Below are 27,576 nucleotides of genomic sequence, written 5' to 3' on the forward strand. Positions count from 1 at the left end.
CTTACTATTTCACACGACAGCAACATCTTCCGCAGATTCTGTCCATTATGGTCACCGAAGGGCAGATAACGTGTCCCAGGGGTCCTGGAGCCCCATCGTCCAAACGGAACGGATGTTCCTCCATCTAAATCCAAAGCCGCTAACCGCGGGGACAGAAAATAACGGGGGTGGTGCTGGGCGTGGTCATTAAAACGAAGCAGACACCAGAAGCCAAACATTCGGGGGTCAAAACGAAACACTGAAAACCTGGCGCTCTGACCATACGTATCCCCGGGTCTCACTGCACGCCGTTTCCAAGCCCCCAGCTCGGGAGGCGGGATCCGCAGGACGATCCCGGAGCCAACGTGTGTCCTGGGTCGCCAGCTTCTCCTCCGATCAAACCCACGTGTGCGAAATTTTCCGGCAACTCCGGTGCTTCCCTGGGTGGCGGGACTAGTTTCCAGAGAACGTCGTCCAGCTCCCCAATTTAAAGCCTCCCCTGATGCAGAGAGACAGACAGACACAGCCCGGAGGCACCTGCAGAATGAAAACCGCAGGGGGGACACGCACAAGCCTTCCGGAGGCTTCCGTGCCGTCTGGAGCATGGCAGCCCTTCCTCTTGATGCCATCGTGCGTAAGGAGAAGAGAAAGACTGGCTTTTTGCAGGCTTCTGGAGGCTTTGCGATTCTACCTTCTGCCGGGAGGATCTGTGTCGGTAATTTTAAAGTCAGTAAGAAAACCCGGAGCTTTCCGTCTCGCAAAGTTTGGCAAACGAGCTAGGAGTCTGGATAATTTTGCTGCCATGCCGAGCTACAACAGAGACTGTGTTGCAGGAAAATGTTGCACATTGTCTATTCCCGTCTGCGTGTGATACATAGTAGCGTGCACGGGATACAAAACGCACAGTATGAACTCTGAGGCATCGCTGGGGCGTAGAGGAAATATTCTCCCTTCTAAGCCCGAATGCGTCGGTCTGAACATGGATTTTCTCTCGTAAACTCTACCAGGATCCCATGTGCACGCAGGCACGTCTTGCATTTCATCCCTATAGATGCTGCAGGAGAGGCGGTGTGGGTTCTCACGCCAGAGACGAAGGTCTCAGAGAGGTTCAGCACTGACTCCGGTCACACGGCACAGCCCGGAGGTCTGGGTAGGGAACCACAGGGCTGCTCACGTTCCTGCACAGTCTGGTCCTTCTCAAGGCGGATGGACAGAGGGGCAGCCATGTCTGGACAGCAGTCTCTCCTTCTGCCATCAACTTGGCCGTGGGAACGTCCCCTTTTCCTTTCCAAAGGGCCGGGGGGATGCAGGGTGCACGGGGTTGTCCCTGGGGTGGGAGGCCATTCTCAGCCTTCAGCCGTCCGTCGTCCGCGCCGTGGGTCAGGAGAACCCCCGTGTGGGGGTGGGGACGGCTCAGGGAGGGCGTGGGCCCCCAGACTTGGGAACAGGACGCAGACAAAGGGAACAGATAGCACCTGTGACTCATGACTTCTTGAGAACATCCGCCCGTTCGCGCTGCGGGTTCTCGGTTCGCAGGCGAGACCCAGGGTCAGGCCTGCACCGCACATCTCAAACGAGCTAGGGGTGCAGAGAGCCGCGGAGTGAGCAAGAATGCATGGTGTGTACAGACCTGAGGCCTTGGGGGGCAGGTGGGGGGGGTCCCTCTTCTGAATGCATGTCTTCCGGACCCAGTGATGGCTCATAAATTGTGGGTCTGGGGAGCCGTTCTACGGGGTGGGGTGGTCTGCACGGAAGGGAGGGGAGCCCGGGGTCTGTGCCCGGGACCCTCAGTGGCCAAGCTCACCTGGGCAGTTAGTACGGTGGCGTGTGCATGAAGCGGAAACACTCACAGTGAAGGTCTCAGTGCCCCAAGACCGGGTCTCTCCACGACGCCAGGCTCTGCACCCCCCGTGTACACCTTCTGGCGGAAAACATCCATTCCCTGAAACCCAAAAGGGCAGGACACGGGGTCCCCTGGGGTGCTGTGCCCATGCAGGGCGCACCTGGCACTGGACAGATGTCCCTGGAGAGCTCCAGGCCCCAGAAGGACATCAGAACTATGAGACTTACTATTCAGGGCTCAATGCCAGTCCTACATGGGGCTGGGGAGCGCCCCCCAAACACAGACCTACCTTTGTCCATTGCGCTGTGAGTAAGTGTGTTCAGGGCCACCATCTGAATGCCCATAAACCAGGGCTTGGACCATAGAAACTGATGCCTCACAGCTCTGGGCCTTCCCTAGAGGACCCTTCCTCAGCTCCCCAGGCCTCCTTTGCAGACAATGCCTGAGCCACCTGTTTGGGGTAACTTGTTACTGTGGCCACAGGGAACCCATGCAGGGCATTGACAGAGACGGGGCTCGCACTCTACAGGTTGTCTCCCCCACCAACTCCAGCAGCCTCCCCTGAGCTTGTGCTCAACGAGGCCAGATGTGTGGGCTTCTAGGTTCATCCCCGCATTTCCCACTTTTACCAAGAACCCCTCTCGGTCGATTTAAGGAGACCGCCTGACTCTCCATATCTGGCCACGTAGACACCTGGCCACCGGGATGGAGATCTGTTCACCCAGAGATCTGCTCACCTGGAGGTCTGCTCACCTGGAGATCTGCTCACTTGGAGGTCTGCTCACTTGGACATCTGCTCACCTGGAGATCTGCTCACCTGGAGGTCTGCTCACTTGGAGATCTTACTTGGACATCTGCTCACCTGGAGGTCTGCTCACCTGGAGATCTGCTCACTTGGAGGTCTGCTCACTTGGACATCTGCTCACCTGGAGGTCTGCTCACCTGGAGATCTGCTCACTTGGAGGTCTGCTCACTTGGACATCTACTCACTTGGACATCTGCTGAGTTGGTCATCTGATAGGTTTCATATCGTCTACCACCCTCTACATGTGGTCACCTTGAATACCTGCTCACCTGCATATCTGGTCACCTCCGTATCTGGGCAGCTGGGTGTCTGACTGGGTTCCTCATCTTCCACCACCCACAAAACCTGGTCGCCAGGACACCTGGCCACCTGCATACCTGGTCTGGATATCTGCTTTCCCGGATATTTGCCCACGTGCATATCTGGTCACGTCAACATCAGGTCAGCTGGACATCTGATGGGTCCCTCCCTGCCCACCATCTCCAGGTAACGCCTGACCACCTGGCTCTGCCTTCAGCGGGAGTCCTGAGAGATCCCTTCAGCCAGAATCCACCGCGATCCCTGATGCTCCTCCTTGTCATTATCCATCCACAAACCCGCCTGCTCCGGGGCTGTGACCCCATGTGCCCGCGTTGTATTCTGAGCCCAGCGGGTTCTCCACTAAGCTTTGCTCTCCTCTCTTGTCACATCCCTGGATGAAATCTGCTCTCACCACTAAAGTACAGTCAGTCCCTTTCTCTCTCCTTTATTTTTTTAAGAGATTTTTATGTATTTATTTGACAGAGAGAAGAAAAGTAGGCAGAGTGGCAGGTAGTGGGAGAGGGAGAAGCAGGCTTCCCGTCAGGCAGGGAACCCCATACGGGACTCGATCCCAGGACCCCGGCATCATGACCCGAGCCGAAGGCAGACGCTTCACTGACGGAGCCCCCCAGCTGCCTTCTTCTCCTTTTGCCGCATACGTCACTGAAACTACACAACCCATCGTATGGGGGCACCTAGCTCCACGCACACCTGCGAACGGGCAGATTTGGGTCCGGGAACTGGACCCGGGCTTTGCAGTAAGGCGGACAGTCTGGCGGGAAGCAGGACTGAGCTGGGGTCTTCCTCCAGCACCTGGAGGCTCTCAGCACCCACCCAGCCCCACGTGCTGGAGCAGGCGTCCTCGGAGGACGTCACCATGCACGTGGAGCCCCAGTGCTCACGTGCAGAAAGCCCAACTCTCTTCTTCTCCTCGGAAGGGGGCCCCTCCCAACCCAGAGCCAGGTGCGTCCTCCACGGCAGATCCCAGCACCTGCACCCCCCGCCCAGCATCCCATAGTTCATAATTCCTTGTTTAAGCTCATTTTCTCTCGTAGAACAAATGACATGACTAGCTGATTCACAATAGCTTGTAAGTGGCGTTTGCACCCATCTCGGGACCAGCCCTGAAACACGCGAGTCATGCTTGGAGGCTGGTGGCCGTGAGCCCCCGAAGGCTAGGTCAGCGTGGGCTGGAGCATCTCCAGTCCGTGGAACATGGGGCCTTTTCCAAGCCGGCATAAACCCCGCTTTCCGTGTGATGCAAACAGGCTGCTCAGCATCGCCAGAAAATGCACGGTCCCCCTGCTCTTGTCCGTGTTTCCGCGTTCCGCCCTCCCCATGGGAGCAGGTGCTGAATGTGGCGTCCCTGGTGAGGACGAGCCTAACGCTTTTAACGGAGAAGCAGGTGACGCACCTGCTTCTCCAAGGTATCCTGCCTGTGACCCACAGGCCTCCCTCGGGTTTCCTGCTTGTGCTGGGGCAGCTCGTGCGAGGGTCTCTCCGGTGCAAAATGGCGGTAATTACGGGAACAGAAAACAGAGGGTTCACCTGGGACCCTAGGCACAGACTCCCTGACCCCTCCACCGTGGGTCGCCCTTGTGGTGCATGGATCATGTTTCCGAACATCACCGCTTCTTGCGATTACATGGGAGCTGTTATGGGTTGACTGGCTTCCCCCCAAACTCCATATGTCAAGGCCCTCATCCAGGACCCCAAAATGCGGCTGTATTTGGAGACTGGGTCTTCAAACAGGTAATTAAGGCACAATGAGGTCACTAGGAGGGGCCCTGATCCCGTAGGACTGCGGTCCTGACAAGAAGAGGGGATAAGGACACAGACAGGCACAGGGACCACCACATGAGGACACGGGGAGAACATGGGGTCTACACCCAAGGAGAGAGGCCTCAGGAGGAACCTGCCTCAGCCCCGCCTGGATCTCAGCCTCCCAGCCTCCAGACTGAGAGATGAATTCCTATTGTTGAAGTCTCCCCCGTGTGGGGTGTTTCTCACAGTCGCCCTAATACAGGAGGGGAAATGCTGACGGGCCCCTGGCTCCAAACGGCAAACCCGCCTCCATCCTCTGCCAGTGGGAAGAACCACCATCTGGAAAACTGAGGAACATCCCGTACTTGAAGTCCAAGGGGATAACATTGGTAGTGTTCTCCACCGTCTCCACAAACACCCACAACCTACTGAAGTCAGTAAAACTCAAGCCAGTTTGTTCTTTGGTCTCTTTATTTCCACTCACAAAAGGAGATGGACACCCAAGGGCAAGATGCTTTTGGTGACCGCACACCGCATCGTAACGTTGGCTGTCTCTGGAGTAAAGGCCACGAGGGTGGACACCGAGAAACACAGAGTCTTGTGAAGCCAATGCCCCAGGGGTTGAAAAGCTCTCAGAGCGAGAGCTGGGTGGCTGGTTGGCATCAGCAAGGCAGGGCTCCTTTCTCACCCAGGAGCACGGAGATCTGCTTCTGGGTCCATGTGCTGCAGGACGGAAGAGCAGAGAAAACGCTCGGGAACGGAAACGTCAGGATAGGACGTGGGTGAGATGCACGGATGAAGATGGTTTCAGGGCACCTGATCATCTTTCCTTACGATTTGTGGGAAAACGTCAGTCACAAAGAGATGTGAGCTCAAAGCAGGAAACCTTCAATGCACGGGATTCCATCTACAGTGATTCTACCTTTGAGCCCTTGAGTAGCAACGTCTGTGCGATGAGAGATGACCCAGTGGGTGCAATGGGTTGGCATTAGGGGTCTTCAGTAATCCTCCCCCAGACACTGGCCATATTTGTGTTCTCTTTACCATGGTGTTGAGTCCCCTAGATGCTCCTCCTCGAGCCCGTAGCTCAACATAGATCCCAATGCTGGCTTTTGACTTTGCATGCCCTCATAACATCACATATGAGTTGTCACTCATCACAAATGTAAAGCCCCCAAGAGAAACCTCCTCTCCACCTTGCAGGGGCTGGCAAGGGAGCCGGCTGGGGTCCCTGGAGGCTTCTTCCTCCTCCGTCTGTGGGCACAATGGACTGGTCATCATGATGGGCATCTCAGCCTCATTCTTGACCACGTGGACAACTAGGGCCTCTTCTGGGGCACACTCTTGCTCCGCACCTTCCATTTTATTCAAGTGGGCCACGTTCTGGGTGTCCTTTATCCACTCCTGTGGGGATGAAACATGGCATCGTGAACCCAAGGAAATGCCTCTCCTCTCGTGGTCCCCTGGCTGTGCATCCCTGGGACCCAGGCAGCCTCCCTCTGACAGAAACGCCAATCCCAGGGAACAGAAAATGCTGGGGTTCATGTCTGCATCTCTGAGCTAAGCCCATGGTGCTTTTCAGACGTGCCTTTTATCATTGGCCTCAAAAGCTGTTTGCAGAACCTCCGTGACCTTCTAAACCTGTCAGGGCAAGGAACACGCCTTCTGGCATGGCTTTTCTCAAGCGTGATTGTGTTTGTAAGTCGCCTGGAATCTTGTGACTGAGGCTATCACTCAGCGGTGCTCTGGACACAGCAATTCTAAAAAGCCCCCCCAGGGATGTCCTCGATGCTGGTGGGGGCACACCTGGGTCTGGGGGCTCCATGAGACTGTGTGCCAACAGGGGGAATGTCCTTGCTCCTGTCTGGCATTGGGTCTCCCCCAGCCCAGCCTCCCCCATCTCACTCTTCATTTTTTCTGTCGTGAAAACTCTGTTCTAATTCTCTCCCCTCTCCTAGAAAAGGATTGGGACAACCCCACCTTCCCACCGTAAAGGACTTGGGGCCAAAGATTATTTTGAGCTGAAGGTGATTAAAAAAGAACAGCCGTGGGAGGAATTCTCTGCCTTCCCCCTTTCTGCACAAAAGTCTGGCCATAAGTTTTCCTTTTAAAGATTTGCATTTGCAAAGGTGTCTTTACAATGGCAGAGACAGCCCTGGCCACCCCAGAGGGCTTCTGTCTGCAAAATAAACCTCACTCAACCACCTTTACTATCAACCTAGTCACTTCCCACATCACACCTGCCAACCCTCCCTTTTCCTCTGCCCTGTTGCTTCTCCAGGCTTCATCACGCCTCATGAAAATGGCACAGGAGCCCCCAGGTCTAATCACCTCTTTGGGGTTTTCACTTCTTTTCCGTGAACCCTCCTCCACCCTCACGTGTATATGAAATAAACATTTTCTTCTGTTAATATGACTTTTTCATCTGGTTAATTTGCAGGCCCTGAACACAGAACATAAGAGGGTAGGGCGAAAAAAATTTTCCCCTGTTTTTTTAACTCCCCGACGTCTAAGTAGTTTCAAAATCCAACTTGCTCCTGGAGGAGGTAGGAGAGTACAGACCCCTCCCAAAATAAACATGTGCCCATCGTAACACCCAGAGCCTGTAAATGGATATTTATATGGAAATAGCAACTTTGCAGATGTGACTAATGAAGGATCAGAGATGAGACCATCCTGGATCAGGGTGGCCCTAAATCCAAGGATCATGTCCTCATAACAGACAGAAGAAGAGACACAGATGCAGAGGAGAAGTCACGAGAGGACGGAGGCAGAGATGGGAGGGATGTGGTCACCAGCCCAAGGATGCCTGGAGCCCCAGAAGCTGGAAGAGTCAGGAAGGACCCTCCCCTGGAACCTTAGGAGGGAACATGACCCGGCCCCACCTGGATCTCAGCTGCCCTGCCCCACCTGGATCTCAGTGGTCCTGCCCCGCCTGGATCTCACTGGTCCTGTCCCCCCCTGGATCTCAGACTCTGGTCTCCAGTACAGGGAGATGATTAACTGCTGCTGTTTCAAGCCTCTGGTTGGAGGCAGCACCAGGCAACATCCGGTGCACCGTCCCATAAAATCCACAGCACCATCTGGTGAGCTCCGGGGTTGGGGAGCTGGTCCCCTCTCCCTAATTCCCAGCAGCTCACAGGCCTCCACAAGCCTTTATCAAGGGAACGAAATAACGATTGTAAACCGTTGAAAAGCGGAAGTTTCTGGTCTGTTTTCGGCTGTGTGAGGGGGGGACAGATTAAGAACACAACTTCCTGGTGAGATGAAATGGCGATTGGGCTGGAAAATCCCGGGAGGGCACCGCTTTTGGGGGCTGACTGAAAGAGAAGCCGCCCTTTGAAACCCTCTCGGGACCTTATCTCTCTGCCCAAGAACAAACCAGGAAGAGATGGCCCTCGGTTCAAAAGAGGCTCATGGCCACCCAAGGAGGCAGCTGGAATACATGTAGGTTTTCAACAGGGTACAGGGGAGGTGTTAGAGCGTGACAAAGAAATCCCGTAGGACAAGCACGGGAGGATGGCAGTTACCTGGAAGTTACCCTGGTGGGATTCAAAGAGCCCGGGGAAGGTGAATTTGGGATCAGGCACCATGGGCATGAGGAGCTTCTGAACTCTGAAATGGACACGGAGAGCATGGTCAGGCAGGCTGGCATTGCGGAAAGGGGCTGTGGGCTTTCAAGGGGCCAGGGATGGGGACACAGTCCCCCCTCAGGGACATGGCTCCTAGATAGAACTATGTCTTCCTTGTCAAGACATACACTCCCCCTCAGCTCCCCTGACTCCCTTCTCCCACCACGGCCCTGACACCATCCACCAAGAAAGAGTGGGGTTACAGGGACGGACCCCCTTCCTGCACAATACCAATTCCCGTCACACAGGGACTGTTGCTTCTCTTTCCTTAAGGCAGTGGACTGAATGGTGTCCCCACAAAATTCATAGGCTGAAGCCCTAACCCTCCCTGTGACTTGTGTTTGGAGATCGGGCTTTTCAGGTGGTCATAATGAAGGTTCCCTGAGTCTTAAGGGAGGGGCCTGACGGTGATCAGGATAAGCCCCCTGGAGCATTGGTTATTTGGGGCTGATGGCTGTTAAGATATAAGACATATAGAAGGAGCTCTGTCTTCTTCCCCACCTGCTTAAAAACTAGGCATCCATTTCTCATTTTGCAATGGAAATTTGTTTTTGTAAAAGTTCCCCCCACCCATAACCAGGAAAAAGAAAAACAAATTTTACCACCGAAATATTTCCACATACACAACCTTTCTCTACCATTAGTTTTATCTAAACATTTCCTAGTCAGCTTCCCCGAATTTACCCGTAGAGCTTCAGATCCCCTTTTCCTCTGCCTAACGACTTCTCCACAATCTTTGCCCTTTGTTAAACCAACATATAAGCTTTCCGGACTAACTGCCACTTTGGGTTTTCACTTCTTGTCTGTGATTCCTCCCTGCACGTAAAATTATAACATCAATAAAGAAACATATGGCTTATTTAATTTATAAAAATGAAGCCAGATGTAAAAGTTACATGTAGATGAACGCTTTCTAAAAGAAACAAGCAATAAAATAAATTAAATTAAATATTAAAAAAAATTAAGAAAGAAGCATATGCCGTTTCCCCTGCTAATTTATCTTGGGTCACTTTAATTCACAGGCCCCCAGGGACAGAACTTAAGAGGTTCTAATCTACTATGCTCCAAATCCAATATGACTGGAGACTTTATAAAAAGAGAGAGCGATTACAGGGATGTGTGTACTCACAGGGAGAGGAGACAAAGGGAGAAGATGGTGTCTACACACCAAGGAAAGAGGCCTCAGGGAAAATCCACCCTGCCCACACCTGGATCTCATGTCCCAGCTTCCAGAACTGGGAGAGGATTAATGCCTGTGATTTGAGCCTCCCTGTCTTTAGTCCTTTGTTACGGCTGCCTTAGGACACTGATACCAATATAGTTGAATTTTCACCCCTCACTGTGAATACGAGCTTCCCTTGAAGACAGGGCACATGCTAGTATTTTCCAGGAATTGTGCCCCTTAGCTTCCCTTGGGGGTGATTTTCAGCTCTGTATTTAGAACACCAGCAGACACCCTGATCTGATTGTTTCATCTCCTCCACAGCAGAGCACTGTTTTGGTGGCATCTGTTGCAGCAGGTAAAAGGGAGGCGATGAAGCTGGAAAGGTCACGGACAATCTGCAAGAATTAGGAGACACACCCCCTTGCTGTATCAGGCTCCAAGGGGGCCCGTTGGAGTTGTCCCACTTCCCCAAGCACAGACCCAGCCTCATGGTCCAGGATGGTCCTTCGTCATTCTCTACACATGATCCCCTGTGTCGCTATGGTAACCTCATCCTAAGAAGTGAAGATGGTGCCCACTACCTTGGACATCGGTACCCTCACACATCAGGCAGACGCTTTGGTGCAACGCAACTCGGTTTACATACGGATGGAAATAGCGGTGGCTCAGTTGTGAAGGTTAGCAAAGAAAAGCTATTGAGTAATTTTTGAGATGCTGTCTGCAGGCTCAGAGAATACTGTGTGGGTGTATCTGTCACTGGGTTTGAGAAGCAGATGAGCGTCTATGTGCAATTCTCACTCATTCCATCCAACAAAAAAAGCTCGATAAGTCTCAATGACAATTGAAAACTGTTTTAAGCACCAGGCACTCTAACACGGTAGGTGGACACCGCTCAGCAGGGTCTGTATTGGGAACAAGCTAACCCTCTGGTAGGAGTTATTCTCCTATATTCTCTATATATTCTCCTGTCTCTATGACACTATTTCTCAATGAATACCCCAGGTATCCCTGCATTTTTGGCATTATTTCTGTCAATTTTCTTGTAAGACACTCTTGGCGAAATGTGATTGTAGGGGACATGATGGCCACCTCAACAACCCTATCAGATGACTCTCTTTCTCTTTTCTACTTCATGGGCATACAGCAACGAAAGCCCTCTCTCCCATGTGTATGACAAGACCAGCGAGAAGGCTCATCCCTTACCTCCATAGTTTCCATAAAGACAGAAGAAGAAGGAACACGGTCAGCAAAGCAACCATGCCAGAAATTAAAACAAATTTGGGGAAAACCTTTTTCTCCTGGCACGAATCTAAAGGAAAAAAGAATGAGTGTTGTCAGTTTTCAAGATGATAGTAAATTGGGCTCCGATGTCCCATTTTCCTTCCTTTATAAATGGCGATGTCCACAAATCTTGATCTCCATGGGAAGTATCTTGGAGAGAGAGATGGAATGTCTGGATAGGCACACCTCAGGCAGTCAGTGCAGGAGGCGGGTAGAGTCTACACATTGCTGTCAGGTAACTGCGTTACCAGGGGTGTTTGAGGATACTGAGGCTTGCTCTTGGCTATCCTTTGTCTTCTGTATCTATCGATGTATCAATCATCTATCCATCCATCCATCCATTTATCTGTCCATGCATATCCATTCAACCATGTCTAACCATTCGTCCATCCCTCCATTTATTCATCCTTCATTCTATCTATCCATCCATCATTCTATCATTGATCTATCCATACATCTATCTACCCATCTATCTCTCATATCCATCCAACCAACCATCCATCCAACCATCCATCCATCCATCCATCCATATCTAACTATTCTTCCATCCATCCATCATCTATCTATCTTTCCATCTATCACCTAGCCATCTATCCATTCATTCACCCATCCACCATATCGATTTATCTATCTATGTTTGTATCCATCTATCCATCCATCAACCCATTTATATTTATAGACTATCTACCAACTACCATTTATTTACCCATCTATCATTATCTATTCATCTATGTCATCGATCATCTGTTTGTATGTCTATAATCTAGGCCTACGTCACTCTAACAACACTCATAAACAGTACTTATTATTGCTGCTCTTAATAAAAATAAAAATGGAAATTGGCCCAGTAGGGTAGGCAGCCTGGAGAGAGAAACAATTGCTTTCAAATTGATCTCTGAAGTAGGAGGTGAGGGCATTCATTTTTAGATGCCCCTAAGCCTCTCTCCCCTAAAAGACAGGGTACAGCATTGCTGTGTGACAAGCCTTACCTCTCAGCTCCCCCCTCTGCTGGTGTGTAACCTCTGACCAGTCACTTGGGTATGCGTCAGGGCCATAGCTGGACTCCATCGTTTTCACTCTGGCCCGGAAGAAATAGCATTTCTCAGCATCCAAGCCATCAGTCGTAACATTGCAGGTTTCTCCCTCCTTGGACTGCAGAGAAAAAGCAAACATGGTGGTCGGTGACTTGACCTAAACCCTTTAACCTTGTACTAGAGAGTCCCATAAGATTCCTACTTTTCAGCGTTGCGACTCTTGTTGCACTTTCTGTATCGGCCTAGCAAAAACAAATGCAGTGACAATTTCTAGACGCCCCTCCAAGAAGAAACAATCCCTTGTAACAGACACGACTCTGTATGCTTTTAAGAATGACTTGGCGAAAACTTACTCCTTCCAAAAAAAGTAACTTTTTGGAAAGAATACAAAAGTTACTCATGTTTACTTTGGAAACTTTAGAAAACATACACACATACAAACATGCAACAAAAAAAAACATAAAACCTCCTTCATTCTAGGTCCATGATGTAACTGGTGGCTCTTACATATTTTGCCATATTGATGTACCATAATTCGACTCTCTTCCTAGTGTACGGCATAGAGGAGGTCTCCAATGCTTTGTCATTATTTTAGATAATGCTTCAGTAGATGTCTCTCTGTATAAAACCTCATGCACATTTTTAGTCCTTTCCCTAGGATTAATTTCTGAAAAGGGACTCAACAGATCAGAACCAGGGGAAGTTCTTAAAGTTTGTTAGTGCTCAACATTTGTCCACTATCACGTTCTATTATTAGCATAGTCTTTAGGTGAAACCCAGTACCCACCTATTGCTTTCATTTCCATTTCTTTGATGAGTTTCATCAAATCTCACCTCAGTGATTGCATTCTACTGGACCAGCAATAGGTCTGTTTTTTCTCTTTTCTGATAGGTCCCCTCCTGTTTTAACTGCCTTACAATGGTATTCTCATTTTTATCCTTGTCGCTGCATTTTATTGTACCGTTTCCAGATTTTGGCGTGTGTCGCATGGGCAATGCGTTCACTTAGGGTTTGCCTCCTCCTACAGGATGTACACTTTATGAGAGTAGAGATTCCCGTCTGTTGACAGATTCCCTTCTTGTCCTCACATATATGCCTGGTCCAGACACCAGTGAACATAAAAATAATGAGGAAGACTAGTGAGTGAGCAGTAAGTGTGTGCCTAGTGGTAAGAGTACCCACAGTAAGAGTGAATTTACTCAATTCTTTTCATGTGTTAGCACTTCCATCCCCAAGTTGCCCTCGCTAGGTGCTACTATTATGTCCTCAGTGCTTGGGGCATAGTAGATACTCGATAAGTATATCTTGAATGAATGTTGAAGAAAATCCCTCCCAACACCTGTAACCATGGCAGGTATCAACTGTCCTGGGCTGAGATGTTCAGTTACACTCACACTACCTTTTATTTCCTGGATGGTGCTATTATATAGGGTCCTTCGGGTTGACCTCATTATCCAAGTCTACAGAGCTCGATGGACACAAGTGTACTTGCAGAATTGTGGAGTCCCTGAATTCTGAGGTTGGCAGGGAGCTCATAGTCCTGGTAGCTTAACTACTCTTGTCATGTTAGGCTCTTATCTGTAGGAGACCCCCTTCAAGCCTACTTCAGACTTTGGGGACCTTCAGGAATGGACATCTCACTGTACATAATTTGGGTGATTCCATCTGCTCTCTGCAGAATTTGCCCATTAATTTCAGCTCTGCTATTGCAAGGAATTTAATCCCTTGTTTATACAGTGGTCATTTCATTATTGGAAGACAACTGTGAGCCCCTGGGTCATTGATCTTCACATAATTTTAAGGTATTCCATAGATTATGCCCATATACACAGAACCGGCAAGGGTTCTCATATGTTCAAAAAGCATACAAAGAGGGCTGGATGGTACAGTGTGTGATGATGGTGAATTTTATTTCTCACCTTGGCCAGGTTTGGTGCCCAGTTAATTAGGTGTCAGCCTACATATTCCTGTAGAGCTGTTTTCTAGAAATGATTAATGTTTTTAATCAGACAAATGTAGGTTACTCTATAATGTCAGTGAGCCTTACTCACCCTGGCGAAGGCCTTGAGAGGACAGACTGGAGTTTCCTAGAGACGTCTCAAGACCCTAATGGAAACCTGTCTGGGTTTCCAGCCTGCTGGCCTGAGACTTGCCTGTCCTTATAATCTCATAAGCAATTCCTTAAAATAAATGTCAACATCTGTCTCTGTGTCTCTTCATGTTTCTCTCGGTTACCACTTGGGGATTCTTACTCACACCTGCGCTGAGGAAAAGATGCCACCCCACTCACCTGCCACTCAGTGTCGAACGTACTCTTGTACTGGATTTCGTAGAGGAGACGCTTGTAGGGGAGATCAGAACAGGTCACTGTAATGGCTTCCTGATACCACTGGAAGTTCAAATCTTTTGGGGAGCTGGGTTTCACTAAGACATAGAGACAACAAAATGATCACCACCTCTACAGAGATCCCACGTCTCTAAAATTAGAGATGTTGTAAGTTTTCTTAGACTTGTGTCCTTCTGCCTACATGAATCCTCCCTTAATACTTTATAAGATTGGCATTGCGGGGTCATTTTTCCTTCTTATATCTATAACATGGGTTTGAACCAGAGCTCCAAGGACCTGTATATATGTTGTAAGAGGAACTCTTCGAGGTTGTGTGAAAAACTCCTACGTATCTTTTACGGGATGAATAGTGTCCCCCTAAAGAAAGACGTATGTTGAAGTCCTAGCCCTTATATCTCAGAATAGAACTGCATTTGGGATAAATTTAGGTATCATTTTTAATGAAAAGATGGGTTTTATTAGAGTAAGGTGTGTTCTGATCCTATTTAACTGGTGTCCTCATACGAGGAAACAGAGGCACACAGCGGGAAAAGGGTATATGAAGATAGAGGTATAAATGGGGCTAATGAGTCTACAAGCTAAGGAACACCAAGAGTTGCCAGTAGCCACAGAAACAAAGAGAGAAGCATGGACCGGATTATCTCCCAGAGCCTCCAGAAGGACCCAGCCCTGGCCACACCTTGATTTCAGATGTCTGGGGTCTTCTTAACTCTGGGAAGACAAATTTCTCTTGTCTTAAGCCGCCCATTTTGTAGTAATTCATTGCAGTAGCCCCAGCAAACTAAAATGAGGGCAGAACACAGACAGTGCCATATGGGACTCCTTTCTAGAAAGTGAATACTTTTGTGAGTTCAATGGTGTCCACCAACAACTAGGTTCAAGTCCTAACCTCGGTACTACGAAAGCAGTTTTATTAGGAAATAAGACCTGGGCAGATATCATGAAGATAGAATGAGGTCATCCTGGATTAGGGTTGCCCTAAATCCAAGAGCAAGTGTCCTTAGACAGAAGAGGAGAGACACAGACAGAGGAGAAGCCACATGAAGATGGAGGCAGAGATAGGAGGGACACGGCCACAAGCCCAGGGATGCCTGGAGCCCCAGAAGCTGAAAGAGGCAAAAAGGACCCTCCCCTAACCTCTGAAAGGAACATAGCCTTGCCCCACCTGGATCTCAGCAGCCCTGCCCTGCCTGGATCTCCGACTGTGGTCTCCAGAGCTGGGAGATGATTAATTTATGTTGTTTCAAACCATCTGGTTTGTACTCATTTCATTTGACAATGTTTTGTAACCCCAGACAGACAGCCAACCCTGAACACTCCTAACAAAAACCAGTGGGGTGGTATGGAGGGCATGGTGTCCTTCTCTCTCTCTCTCTCTCTGTTGGAGGGCAGAGTGGCATACCACATCTTTGCCCAATGTGTGTATCAAGATGGATTTTCTAGAAGGCCAGTCTCTTCTAAGTTGGAGTAGGAAAGGAGCACTGGGCAATGAGTTCGTTTTTGGTACTTACAATAAGCACTGATCCATTGGCACTTGGTGAGAAGGAGATGTGTTCCATTCCAGATGGAAAAGCACAGAATTTCATCTTTTTTGGCCTCCAGGATGCATCCGGCAGTGCGACTTTGTTGAAGAATATAGTTGGAGCATTGGCTACTGATCTCATCACTGCTTGACCTGTGGTTTAAAAAAGGGACCCATTCAGTCATAGAGAGTCTTTGAAATAATATCTTCACACATCTATGGGCCTCTCCTATGCTCCACATCTCTGCCACAGACTCAGATTGGGGACCCCCTTGAGTAGCTTCAAGGACCCTTTCTTACAAGGACAGCAAGAACTGTCCAAACAGAAATCATCCATTCTCTCAAAGGGTTAATCTTCTTGAATGTCCCCTTTAGTGGGTTGAATGGTGGCTTTCCAAAAAGCATGTTCATGTTTTAATCCCTGGATTCTGTGAATGGGAGCTTATCTGGAAATATAGTCTTCACAGATATGATTAAAAGGAAGATATCAAGATATGATCATCTTGCATTAAAGTGGGTCCTAAATCCAATGACACCATCCCTATAAGAGACACAAGATGAGACACAGACACAGAGAAGGCGCCACATGAAGTTACAGGCAGAGATGGGAGGGACATGGCCACAAGTCCAGGGATGCCTGGAGCCCAGAAGCTGGAGGAGGCAGGAAGGACCCTCCCGGGAGCCTCTGGAAGGAGCACAGCCCTGACCCGCTGGATCTCAGTGGCCCTGTCCCACCTGGATTGTAGACTTCTGGTGTCCAGAACTGGGAGAGGATGAATTTCTGTTGTTCTAACCTGCTCAGTTTGTGGTACTTTGTTACAGTCACCCCTGAAAACTAATCACAAATACGGCTTGACTTGCATAGTCACCATGCCCCTGATTTGAGCAGGTACTTTGATAAGAAGGTACCAAGATTAGAGATCTCTCTGGGGCTTCGTACAATATGAAGAAAAAAACACTGCTCCCACTTAAGACCAGTTAGGCTCTGACTTTAAGTCCTCGAATCCAAGCAATGACTCGATGAAGAATTATGTCCTCCATAACAAAGAAATTGATGATCAAGTGATTTACCTGTGTGATCACCTAGGAAATCTAGCACTTTTTTTAAAGCTTGTTTTCCCCATCAATTCATCTTAAACTGTCCCTCTTGTGTACAATTTCCCATTTGTCTCAGAAGCTATCAAACGGCAAAGAATCAATCACAAATCATACCTCTCGCATTCACAGAATAAGGACTAAAATAGAGAATCCTTTCCTCCCACACTTACACTCATGTCTTTGAGCATGTAAGACAAAACAACACCCATGACAGGGAGACATGTTTTCGGAAGGTGGTGGTTGTTGAGCTGGCGTGGAAGTATCAGAAGGTTAACTTTGCCATGGGTGCGTAGCATGTTTCAAGGGAACAGGGCTCCCGTTGAAGGTATCTGTTGAGACATTGCAAATGGTCCTGGATGAACAAACACCTTCTGGGTGTCCTGGTAAGAATCTAGGTAGTTTTGAGTGTGACTCGGTCATCACTTGGTTAGGAGGTTTGGGGCTCTGAGGTTGCAGTTGTGGTGAGGGCTCGAGCCTAAACAGAACAGACACATTCACACTTGAACACTCTGATTCCTCACACCTTCATGACCTGGTCCTCCCAACGGCTGGGGTCTCAGAGGAAGAAATATTTGCACACAGGGCAGGATGTTCCCTTCCTGAGGGTACTTACTTGTAGAGAAAAGTCAAATTTGTCCCAGAGTCCTTGCTGGTATTCCATGTGACCTGCACGGTTTCAAAATTAAAGTTGATAATCTGAAGCTCCAATGCTCCTTCTGGGTAAAAAGAGACCAACAGAGGATCTTTTGAGGCCATACTGAAAACACGGATTGAAAACAGTTGGAAATCTGTCAAAGGACATCAGCACTTCTGCCGTACAAATGAAAGAATGCTTTAAAGGGACAGAGAAAATCAAGATTTTCACAAAGAAGCCAGGCATTAATTATGTCACTGAGAGCCTCAAGATATATAAAGGTTGCTCAGGACAGAGGCATAAGCCAACGGCAAGATTACAGCCGCTTTTCTTCTTGTGTTTGCAAGAGATAATGACCATTAATTAGTATGATGGGCAGCTGTTGAGTACCGACTACGTGTCTGATGATATCATCTCTTGGGGGCACACAGGGGAGCATTAGACAGTGTCCCCCAGCCACCCAACTCGCTGTCTCACTGAGAATACCAAACATGACAACTTGAGAAAAAGCTCACAGACAAATGAGTCCTTTGGTCTTGGCTCTTCAAGTGAAAGTCTTGGGTACTTTTGATTTTCACGGATGTTAGTCATTGTGAAAGTGGTGAATGGGTGTATTCTAGGATTGAGCAAACATTCTGTGATACTGCGGGTACCAAGAGGCAAGTTTCCAACTGTCAGAGGAGGGAGTAACAATTTGGGGAATATGGAAGGCTAGAATGAACTCAGTCGTGTTGAGTTCCAAGTGGAAGTATCAGGACGGATAGATAGATGATAGGTAGATAGATAGATAAAAGATGAGGGATGGATAGGTAGGTAAGTAGATAGATAATGAAAGGGTGGATGGATGGATGGATGGATGGATGGATGGATGGATGGATAGATATGGATGGGTGGATGGATAGATAGACATGGATGGATGGATAGATAGATATGGATGGGTGGATGGATGGATGGATGGATGGATGGATGGGTGGATGGATGGATGGATGGATGGATGGATGGGTGGACGGATGGATGGATGGATGGATGGATAGATAGACGTGGATGGATGGATAGATAGATATGGATGGGTGGATGGATGGATGGATGGATGGATGGATGGATGGATGGGTGGATGGATGGATGGATGGATGGATGGATAGATAGACGTGGATGGATGGATCGATAGATATGATGGAGAGATACATGATAGATAGATAAGTGGGTAGGTAGGTAGGTAATGGATGGATGGATGAATGGATCAATAGACACCTTTCTAACACCCAGCAGGTTGTGGGTGAGAGGAAGGTGAAAAGATACATGTCCACAAATGCCAAGAAGGAGGGTCTGGAAGCCGCTAGATCAGGAACTCATACTCCACATTCAGTGCTGGGTTCAGCTCCCTGACCCATCAAGCGGGAGGCAAATACAGGTCCTTGCTCTAGCTCTGTTTGCTCAACCCCCCTGTGAGGTCTCTGGGCTGGGTGGTTTGGCCCGCTCAACATTCAGGGGGCCACATTCCACTTCGTGGGCTGGAGTTAACCGTGCTCTCTCATCATGGCCTCTCGGCAATCCAAATCCAATCTTGTATTTCCCTTACATGTTACTCAAGACCTCCAACCAATATTCTTATTCAATTGGCCAATGACTATCCACACTGTGGAAATGAACAAAGCCCACCCAAATGAAAACAAGCAGAAGACATTTTTTTTCGAAGCTTTCAGGACCAGAGAGTCGAACACCATCCCTTGCATTTGGCAGAGACTCAAAGGCACACAGAGGAATGGGAGAGCCTTATAGCCAGGCAGGGGTGGAGGTGGGGCACGGATGCTCGAGTCTGTCCTGATGGAGGCTGTTGGCATGGGGTGGGAGGCTGCAGATGGTTCACTAGAAGCAGAGAGTCTGGTGGGATTGGTTAGATAAGCATAATTGGGTTTTTTGTGCTTGGTTCAGAGTTGGAAGCTGGGATGAAAATTAGGGAAGTTGTCAGATATTAACTCGAGGGGCTGGTTTCCCGGGCAGGCTGCCACAGGTTGTGAATCAGAGCTCTGTTTTCCTAGACTGTTTGGCCATGGTCCATCTGCATATTTTGTCTCTCGGTTTCCTGCATTTTGGCAATCTGACTGCCATTCATTGCGACCCCAACGAGTCCTCTCTCTGCTGTTTTCAGCTACGTTATCCACACTCTTCTTTTTCCAACGTCGTTGATGCCCCCTAGGTCACCTACGGTGCCCAGCCCTGTGCTCAACACGTAGAAAAATGCTCAGGGAAGATGTGCAGAATTGGCAACAAATACAGCAGTTGAACTCTGTGAAAAAATCCCATCATGGGACTCTGGGATTTTTATCCCAGGGGATGGGATGCTTGGATGACTCAGTCGATTGACCATCCAGCTTTGGGTTGTGATCTTGGGGTCATGAGATTGAGCCCTCTATCAGGCTCCATACTCGGTGTGGAGCCTGCTTCTCCCTCTCCCTCTGCTCCTCTCCTCACTCTCTCTCTCCAATAAAAAAAATAAAATCTTAAAAAAAAAAAAAAACCACACACACAACATTATGGGCCTCTGGATCTACCCTGACTTCTGAAAGTCAAAGGTAGAAGGAAGGATGTAAATGTTCTTTGAGTTTTTAAGGAAGACTTTCTCATGCCGGAGGTGTACAGAATACTTCTGTTTTGTGCTGACCCTTGTTCCTGACGTAACTGATCACACAGTCGATGATCTCAAGCTTGATCCACTGGTTCCAGAAATAGAAGAGATGTTGGGAAGGACCTCCTAGCTTCTGGAAATCCCTGACCTGCAGAAGAGGAACCACTGCCCGTGTCTTATGATGAACACCTTTGAAGGCTCTGAAAGGGAGGGGGTGTACAGCTCGGTCCTCAGCAAACATTATGACAGATCTTTGGAGCTCTGTCTGTGGAAGATGTCTTATGGATAAACGAGACACCCCAGGGCATCAGCAGGAAAGGAGACATGTTCTTGTGGTTCATTACCTCCCCCATATGGTGAATCAGTTGCCGGGAGAGTTGGCAGCTTGGTCAGACTTGGAAAGGGGAAAGAAAAGGAAGTCATCGTGTATCTGTTGCTTCTTTGCTAACTGCCCAGAATCGACTCTGACATTCCCTTGGAGTCTAGGTGAGGGACGTGATGGGGTTTCTCGCCACCAGGGTGTGGGCAAGACTTCTCTGAGAAAGAGAAGGGAAGTGTGGAAGGCGTTCTGCTGATCCTACAAAATGCTTCCATCCTACAAAGTGGTGCTCTTGAAGCAAACTCTTCAGGCGGGCATGAAAGCAGGTCTGAGAATCGCAAGCCAACTCTAAGGGCTTGGGTGTGGTTTGCAAAACAGAAAGGGAACTTCTGCTTCCACATTGGGTCCTCACCCCTGCTCTGACCTGTACCCTGTAAGGGCAAATCGAGTTTAAAAATAAAACATGTGGGGCACCTGGGTGGCTCAATAGGGCAAGCATTTGCCTTTGGCTCAGGTTGTGATCTCGGAGTCCAGAGATGGAGCCCCAGGTCAAGGTCCACACTCAGAGCGGAGTCTGCTTGAGAGTCTCTCTCCCTCCCCCCTGCCCTTCCAGCTTGTGCTCTCTCGGTCTCTAAAATAAATTAATTAATCAGTTAATTAAACAAAAAGGAAGACATGCTTCCCTTCCCTTTCTTGGAGAACTTTAGGGAACTTGTGAGATCTTTCTCCGTCTTTTTGACATACATGCAAATCCTTTTACAAGTTCGTACGCTTTCCTCCAGATTTAGGGCCCAGGATTATCTTTCTCAGAGACCTGGAAAAGCAAATAACAAGGAATGTGATGTTCCGTTTCTGTGTGAGGGTTAAGTCTGGCTCCACGTTATCAAACAACATCTTGTTGTAGAGATAGGAGTTTACTTTTCCCTTGGATAAAACCAACTAGCTAACATGGATGGTCGCTCCAATTACCGGCTGAAATTAGGGAGAACTTTGTGGGACAAACGGTGCTGAGGGGTCTCCTGCTCAAGAACCAGCTATAGTATATTCCCAGAGTGTGTGTGTCATGCATGGTGCTCACCAGCTCTAAAACAAGGGTTTCTGTGTTTGCAGAACTCTTGTCTTTGTCGATCTTTTTAGTGCATTGTGTGTGGTGTGTACTGCCTTCTGGTTAAATGCTTCTTTAATAATAAAGTGGTTTTTCTCTCTCTTTCACCTTTGTGGATGAGGCTTCTAGGTTGGCAAGCAATTTTGCTTCTTGCTAAATTTCCCCAGCAGGGTCAGGAGCATCCTCCATGCTCCAGGAACTAGCCACGCTCCTAGGCCATGGGTCAATCCATTACTAGCAATCCTGGTGGCACCGTTTCTACTGAGCAATGCCATCTTACTCTGGTGATCCCAGGGTCTCCATCTTTGAATGTGAGCTCCTCAACAAAAAAGAACATGGAGACTCCAAAACTGTGCTTTTTCCCCTGTAATCGTTGCTCAGAAAGTACATGTTGATTTTACCAGATATGATGAATTGATTTGGACATGTCGAGAGACAAAGGCATGAAATTGCAAATTTACCTGAGGACCTATAATGCAGGCAGCCCCGGTGATAGAATCTGTCTGTACCGAGAGAGGAGGCAAAGAAAGATCCTTGGGACACTGATTGCCAGACTTCATCAATAGTTCACTTGTATAGAAAATCTACACTGTTGTGGAGAGCCCCACATGCACTAGATGATGGAGCCAGAGGATGAGAAGGTCTTGAGAATCAGTTTCATGGCAATAGAGTTTCAGTTTGGGAAGATGAGAAAGTTCTAGAAATGGGTGGTGGGCATGGTTGGACAACAAATGTACTTAATGTCACTGACCTGTATACTTAAGAAATTAATCTTTCTTAATTTCTTAAGAAGCAGAAGGAACATTCTATACATAGGTTACAGTGATTTTTTAAAAAGAACAAGCAACTTAATTTTGTAAAAAAAAAATTGTATCTATCACCATTTTTTGAAAAAGAATAAGCAACTCAATTTGTAAAAAATTGTATGTATCACCATTTTTTTAAAAAAAAGAATAAGCAACTTAATTTTATTTAAAAAATGTATCTACCGGGCGCCTGGGTGGCTCAGTGGTTTAAGCCTCTGCCTTCGGCTCAGGTCATGATCTCAGGGTCCTGGGATCGAGTCCCGCATCGGGCTCTCTGCTTGGCAGGGAGCCTGCTTCCTCCTCTCTCTTTCTCTGCCTGCCTCTCTGCCTACTTGTGATCTCTCTCTATCAAATAAATAAATAAAAAATCTTTAAAAAAAATGTATCTACCATCTTTTTTTAAAAAAGAATAAGCCACTTAACTTTGCAAAAAATTGTATCTGACCTCACAATTTCATATTTCCTAAGTCATTGCTCATGCTCCAGACTTGGGACTGTCTACCCCAACGAATGGCTGAAATGAGTTTCGCTGCCTTCTTTTGACGCCGATCGGGAAGATGCTCTGGTCTGGTGCTATCTGGGCAAAGTTCTTTCTTCTTCTTCTTTTTTAAGATTTGTTTATTTATTTTGAAGAGGGAAAATGTGAGCACGTGCAGAGGAGGAGGAGAGGGAGAGAGAATCTTGAAGAAGACTCAGAGCCCGACCCGGGACTGGATCTCAAGACCCTGAGATCATCATCTGAGCCATCACTGAAAGTGGGATGGTCAACGGGCTGAGCCACCCAGGCTCCCCTGGGCCAGATTCTCCAAGCCGTGTCTTCGGACAAAGTCGCTGTGGTCCATGGGTAGGACGGCGTATCATTCAGCCGTAAGAAGGAATAAAGGACCCACTTGTCCTACAACGTCGCTGAAGTATGAACCCACAAGGCTGACTGACAGATGCCACAGAAAAAAGTGGTCAGATACCGTGGGGACACCGTGAATATGGGATGTCCGGAAGAAGGAAATCCACGGACACAGAAAGCAGGTTAGCGGTTGTCAAGGGGCTGGGGACGGGATCGGGGAGGGGGAGGGATGGGTTCTTGGGTCGAGAGTTTCCATGTGGGATGATGGAAACGTTCTAAAACGCATCACATGTGTCTTTGATTCCATCACCCTCCCAGAGCTGTGGGGAAATCGGGAGCCCGACACCTTTGCAAACATTGGGACCACGTCCTGCAGGTCCATCATTGGAACGCCAACAATTTCCTTCCCGGGTCTCAGTTCACTGTACACAGAGACTTACAGAAAAAATGATTCATGAACCCCAGGAATTTGCTTCGAGGAGTTTGGCGGTTCCCAAGGGACTCCGCCCCCAAACAGGGTTGGGTAGTTCTGGGGTTACTATGTGAGGCTGGTCAAAGCCGTAGGTGGCGTGGGAGGGGCACAGCACAGAAGGCCTTTCCATCATGAGGATTTTCCTGGGCCTGCCTGCCTCAAGGTAGCAGACACAAAGACAAGCATGAAGACGACAGGGACCCAGGACATTAGTCAGGTGGGAAAGTCTGAAACATTCTTATCTGTCCTAACTGTGAGGATACAGGGCTCAAGAGATGGCAAAGTGTCATCCCCGTATACAGGCAGGTCCCTGATGCGATGGGAAGCCCCACATCTGCCCCTACCCGGGGCTTATCTGCAGGAAGGAGGTTGGCCAAAACCACACCATTGCTGAGCCCTGGCTGACACCGACCGGGTCCCCATGATTCCAGAGTGACATCCGGTTAAAGTGCAATCGTTCCGGTAAGGTGAGTGTTATTAATGCTACAGTTTGGACTCTCTTTGTCTCTCTTTCTCCCTCCTTCCTTCTTTATTTACTGGGCAGCTGACATGCAAATGCAAAGGCAGAGACACCGGGGCGTCCCCCTCCAGGCCCATCCCCACCTGGACACCCTCCAGAATCTATCTCATGGTGGTCGGACATGTCCTTGTGGTCCACCCGACCCTGCTGGGGCTCCCCTTGTTCCTCTGGTTGTCCACGCCGGCTGTGACCCGGGCACCCACGTCTCCATGATGCACACACAGAGCCCCGATTATAGATCTCTCCCACCAGGACGGGGGATACCGCTAATGGCTGCCTGCCCGTACATCGACCAAGACCCTATTTCCAAGTAAGGTTCCCAGGGAGGTTCCAAGGGTTCTGAATTGAACACTGGAGGGCAGTCCCAGCTGAAGCCACAACAGGAGGGCGTGTTACACACACAAGGGTATAGGGACAATAATCGTTAGCAGCTACGGTCCTAAGGTACACCAGGCATGGTGTGAAAAGGCAGGGAGAGGAGTGTTAATGGTGGTACCCGAAATGTCTCAGGCCGTTTGTGTGCACGGAAGCCTGGTCTTGGGACTCCCTGCAAGGCTCATGCAGCATCGGCAACATGGCAGGTGGGAATGAAAGCCAGGGTGCTCCCAGCTCCTGGGTGCAGAGGCAGCGGGATGCCCAGTCTGGGTCCATCCCATCTCCAGGGAGGCAGGTGCCCAGGGAGACTTTCTACAGAGCTGCCATCCCCGACATGTTGGCGGCCCACCATGGCTTCCCTCGTAGACGGTCACCTCGATGTCGCCCACCGGCAAGGTGGTTCCTTGTCTACTCACACAGCACCGTCCCGACAACCACAAGCCCAGACGTGTCCCACACGACCACCATCAGAACATCAGAAACCGGCAGATAAACATCACCTTCCACTCCCTGCCTCCCCTCCCGTCCTAACCCACACCTGAGTCTCTAGTCTCTGCGCGTGTGGGGGAGCGTTGGATCATAATTGGAGACCTCTCACCCTTCCTAAATCTGCATATGAGGTCTGTGAGCTCACGGGTTCCTTCTGGCGGAAGGTGCGGGATCCTGACTCCTGCCATTGGCCGCTGTGACCCGGGGGGACAGGGTGTCCCGGTGCATTCCTCAGTGGACTCTGGGTGTACAGGAGAAGTAGGAGGAGCTTTCCTAAGGCTGTGCCCCTGTGTGACCCCAGTTCCCACTACTTAGTTTTCAAGGTTTTTTATGCCTATAACGTCTCCTGGGCAAAAAGGCAACTCCATTGAAAGAAAAGGAAGCAAACCCCAAACCTCGTTCACAAAGTGTTTTCTAACAAGCTACTAGAAAGCTATACCCTGGCTAATTGAATTTAAATGAATAAAATACAAATAAAATAAAAGTTACAGAAAGGGTCTGAGTGTGTTGGGCACCTCTGGGTATGGACAGTCCCCACACGCACCTGCTCAGGATTCAGAACCCAGAACTGGTCTAAACCGTGGTTTTCTGCATGTAACTCCGAGACTAGGGTGTCAGTGAGGGAGACCGAGATGTCAGGAACCACTGTGAGCCATTTCGGGTTCACAGGTGGTAAAATGTGGGTGCAATGCATCATGGGTCTGCCTCGATGGGGGACAAGTGGCAGGTCTGATCTGAGAATGTGACAAGGGACCAATGGGTGCCACACAGTTCAGGAATTAGGTTAGACCCCGTACAGCCCCAGCCTTGGGAAACCCCCACACAGGCTCTTTGGGACTCCTTGCTGTGTCCGCTGGAACCCCGAGGCACCATTATGAGACTATAGCAAACGGGGCTCACGGGGACTTGTAAACTTCGATGAATTATTTGCAGGGTCCCCTGCAAGTGAAGGGGACACTTCACAGACTACAAGTCCCTAAACTGCCATCCCCGGATCCCATCTGAGCCACCCCCACGTTAGAAAATCCAATCAGACCTCCTCAGGCATGAGACCTGCCCCACTGTCCCCACCGTAGCTGAATCTCTCCCATCTGCCTTCTCTTGGGGGCCCATGTTAGCAAAGCATATCCCAGGATCACACAGCCTGGTGGTCATGTTCCAGAAAAAAGCCCAGGAACAGGCCCCGAGAACACACAGCAAGGTGAGAGCTGGGATCCCTTCAGGAGACATGGCCATGGGCTTCAAGGATGACACGAGTTCATCCCCGACAGGTCTATAGTCACTTAAACAAGATGCCTTTGAGCTCTTGGAAGAAACAACAGGGAAGCCACCCAGAACCTCAACGCAGTAGACGTCGGACTCTTTCATTTACTTATTTATTTATTTCGTGCATTCGAACCGAATGCATTCCAGCTCGGTCCGTCGCGAGCCCTCTGCAAACAGGTGAGCAGGTCTGTGGAGACTTGGGAATGTGCATGCTCCTTGTTACTGTTGCAAAAAAACAAGCAAAGGGAAACAAAAAATACAACAGTCGCAAAACAGAAACATTGAAAGCTGGGAGGGAAGGAAGGAAGGAAGGAAGGAAGGTTAAAATAAAGGACATTTTATTCACACAAGTGGCCTCATGGCCACAGAACAAGCATGGCTTACCCAGTGCTGAGGCTTCCGAAACTGTCATGTCGGCCAGGAGGAAGAGCGCTGCCGATGCCCAGGGCAGAAACACGGTCCTCATACTTGCAGAGAGACACGAAAGAGTGAGCAGAAGGTCTGTGCCTTCATGGTTAATGTAAAGAGGTTATCCTCTTCTTAAAGAGTGGAACAGAAACAAGGAAATGACAACGGGAAACAGAGTCAACCTTTACTTAAAATGATGACTCTTGTTGAAAAGAGAAAAAAAAAATAACCACAACAGAAACGCAAGATCACTCTCGCCTACGCGCCACCCATGAGGAGCTGGGCTGGGAAGCGTTGTGGCTGGTGGGGAGGCTTGTGGGGAGAGTGAGGTCCTGGAGGCACTCTGTGGATGGCAGGTGTGGTGGGTCACCTGGCGGTGAAGACATTGGGCACCCATCCCATCTTGGGTCCATCCAAGCTGGGGGCAAGGGGGTTGAGCCTGGTGTCCCTGAGTTCACATTGGGGGACTTGCAGAATTCAAACGAAGAATCATCGTTGGCTGGGCGTTAATGAGGACACCGGTTGGTGCGTGTTCCTCAAGAGCACAGAGCTAGGACTGACCATCTGTGTCCACCGCTTCTGTCTTCAAATACACTCCTGGGAGTGGGTGCCCAGGGCCATCAATGAAAAAAGAAAAAAAATCCGAATGCCTGGCTGGCTCAGTCCATGAAGCATGTGACTCTTGGTCTCGGGGGCATGAGTTCAAGCCCCACATGTCAGGGTAGAGATTACTTAGAAATTTTTTTTTCCTAATTCTTTTAATTTAAGTTTTAAATTTTTTAAATTCAAAAAAAATTTTAAGTAATACTAACAGCGATTATTGTTCTGGTAAAAACAGTCCATAGCTACAAAGCACTTTCACAGACACGGGATCTGTAAGCAAAAGGACATAAGGAAAAAAAAAAAAAAAACCAACAAACAACACCACCAAAAAAACAGGA

General features: G+C 48.9%; 1 protein-coding gene across 1 annotated transcript; it reads right to left on the reverse strand.

The window, feature by feature from the left end:
• Nucleotides 1-5,211: 5,211 nt before the first annotated feature.
• Nucleotides 5,212-26,693, reverse strand: LOC123935129 (cytokine receptor-like factor 2). The gene is made up of 8 exons (XM_045995613.1): nucleotides 26,612-26,693; nucleotides 17,385-17,487; nucleotides 15,663-15,826; nucleotides 14,095-14,228; nucleotides 11,759-11,921; nucleotides 10,692-10,797; nucleotides 8,222-8,306; nucleotides 5,212-6,095 (listed from the first exon to the last, which is right to left on the reverse strand). The coding sequence occupies exons 1-8, from the start codon at nucleotides 26,691-26,693 to the stop codon at nucleotides 5,820-5,822; spliced, it is 1,113 nt and encodes a 370-aa protein (XP_045851569.1). The 3' UTR covers nucleotides 5,212-5,819.
• Nucleotides 26,694-27,576: the final 883 nt, after the last annotated feature.

The sequence above is a fragment of the Meles meles genome, chromosome X (genome assembly GCF_922984935.1).
Source record: "Meles meles chromosome X, mMelMel3.1 paternal haplotype, whole genome shotgun sequence".
Lineage (NCBI taxonomy): Eukaryota > Metazoa > Chordata > Mammalia > Carnivora > Mustelidae > Meles > Meles meles.

Bases quoted from the DNA above. Each gene is read 5' to 3' on its own strand.
- LOC123935129 (XM_045995613.1), bottom strand. From the start codon at position 26,693: ATGAGGACCGTGTTTCTGCCCTGGGCATCGGCAGCGCTCTTCCTCCTG. The intron at 14,229-15,662 runs GTAAGTACCAAA...TCTATGTCTTAG, and splicing joins CCAATGGATCAGTGCTTATT to TGAAACCCAGCTCCCCAAAA. The intron at 6,096-8,221 runs GTAACTGCCATC...TCATCCCCACAG, and splicing joins CCCACCAGGGTAACTTCCAG to GAGTGGATAAAGGACACCCA.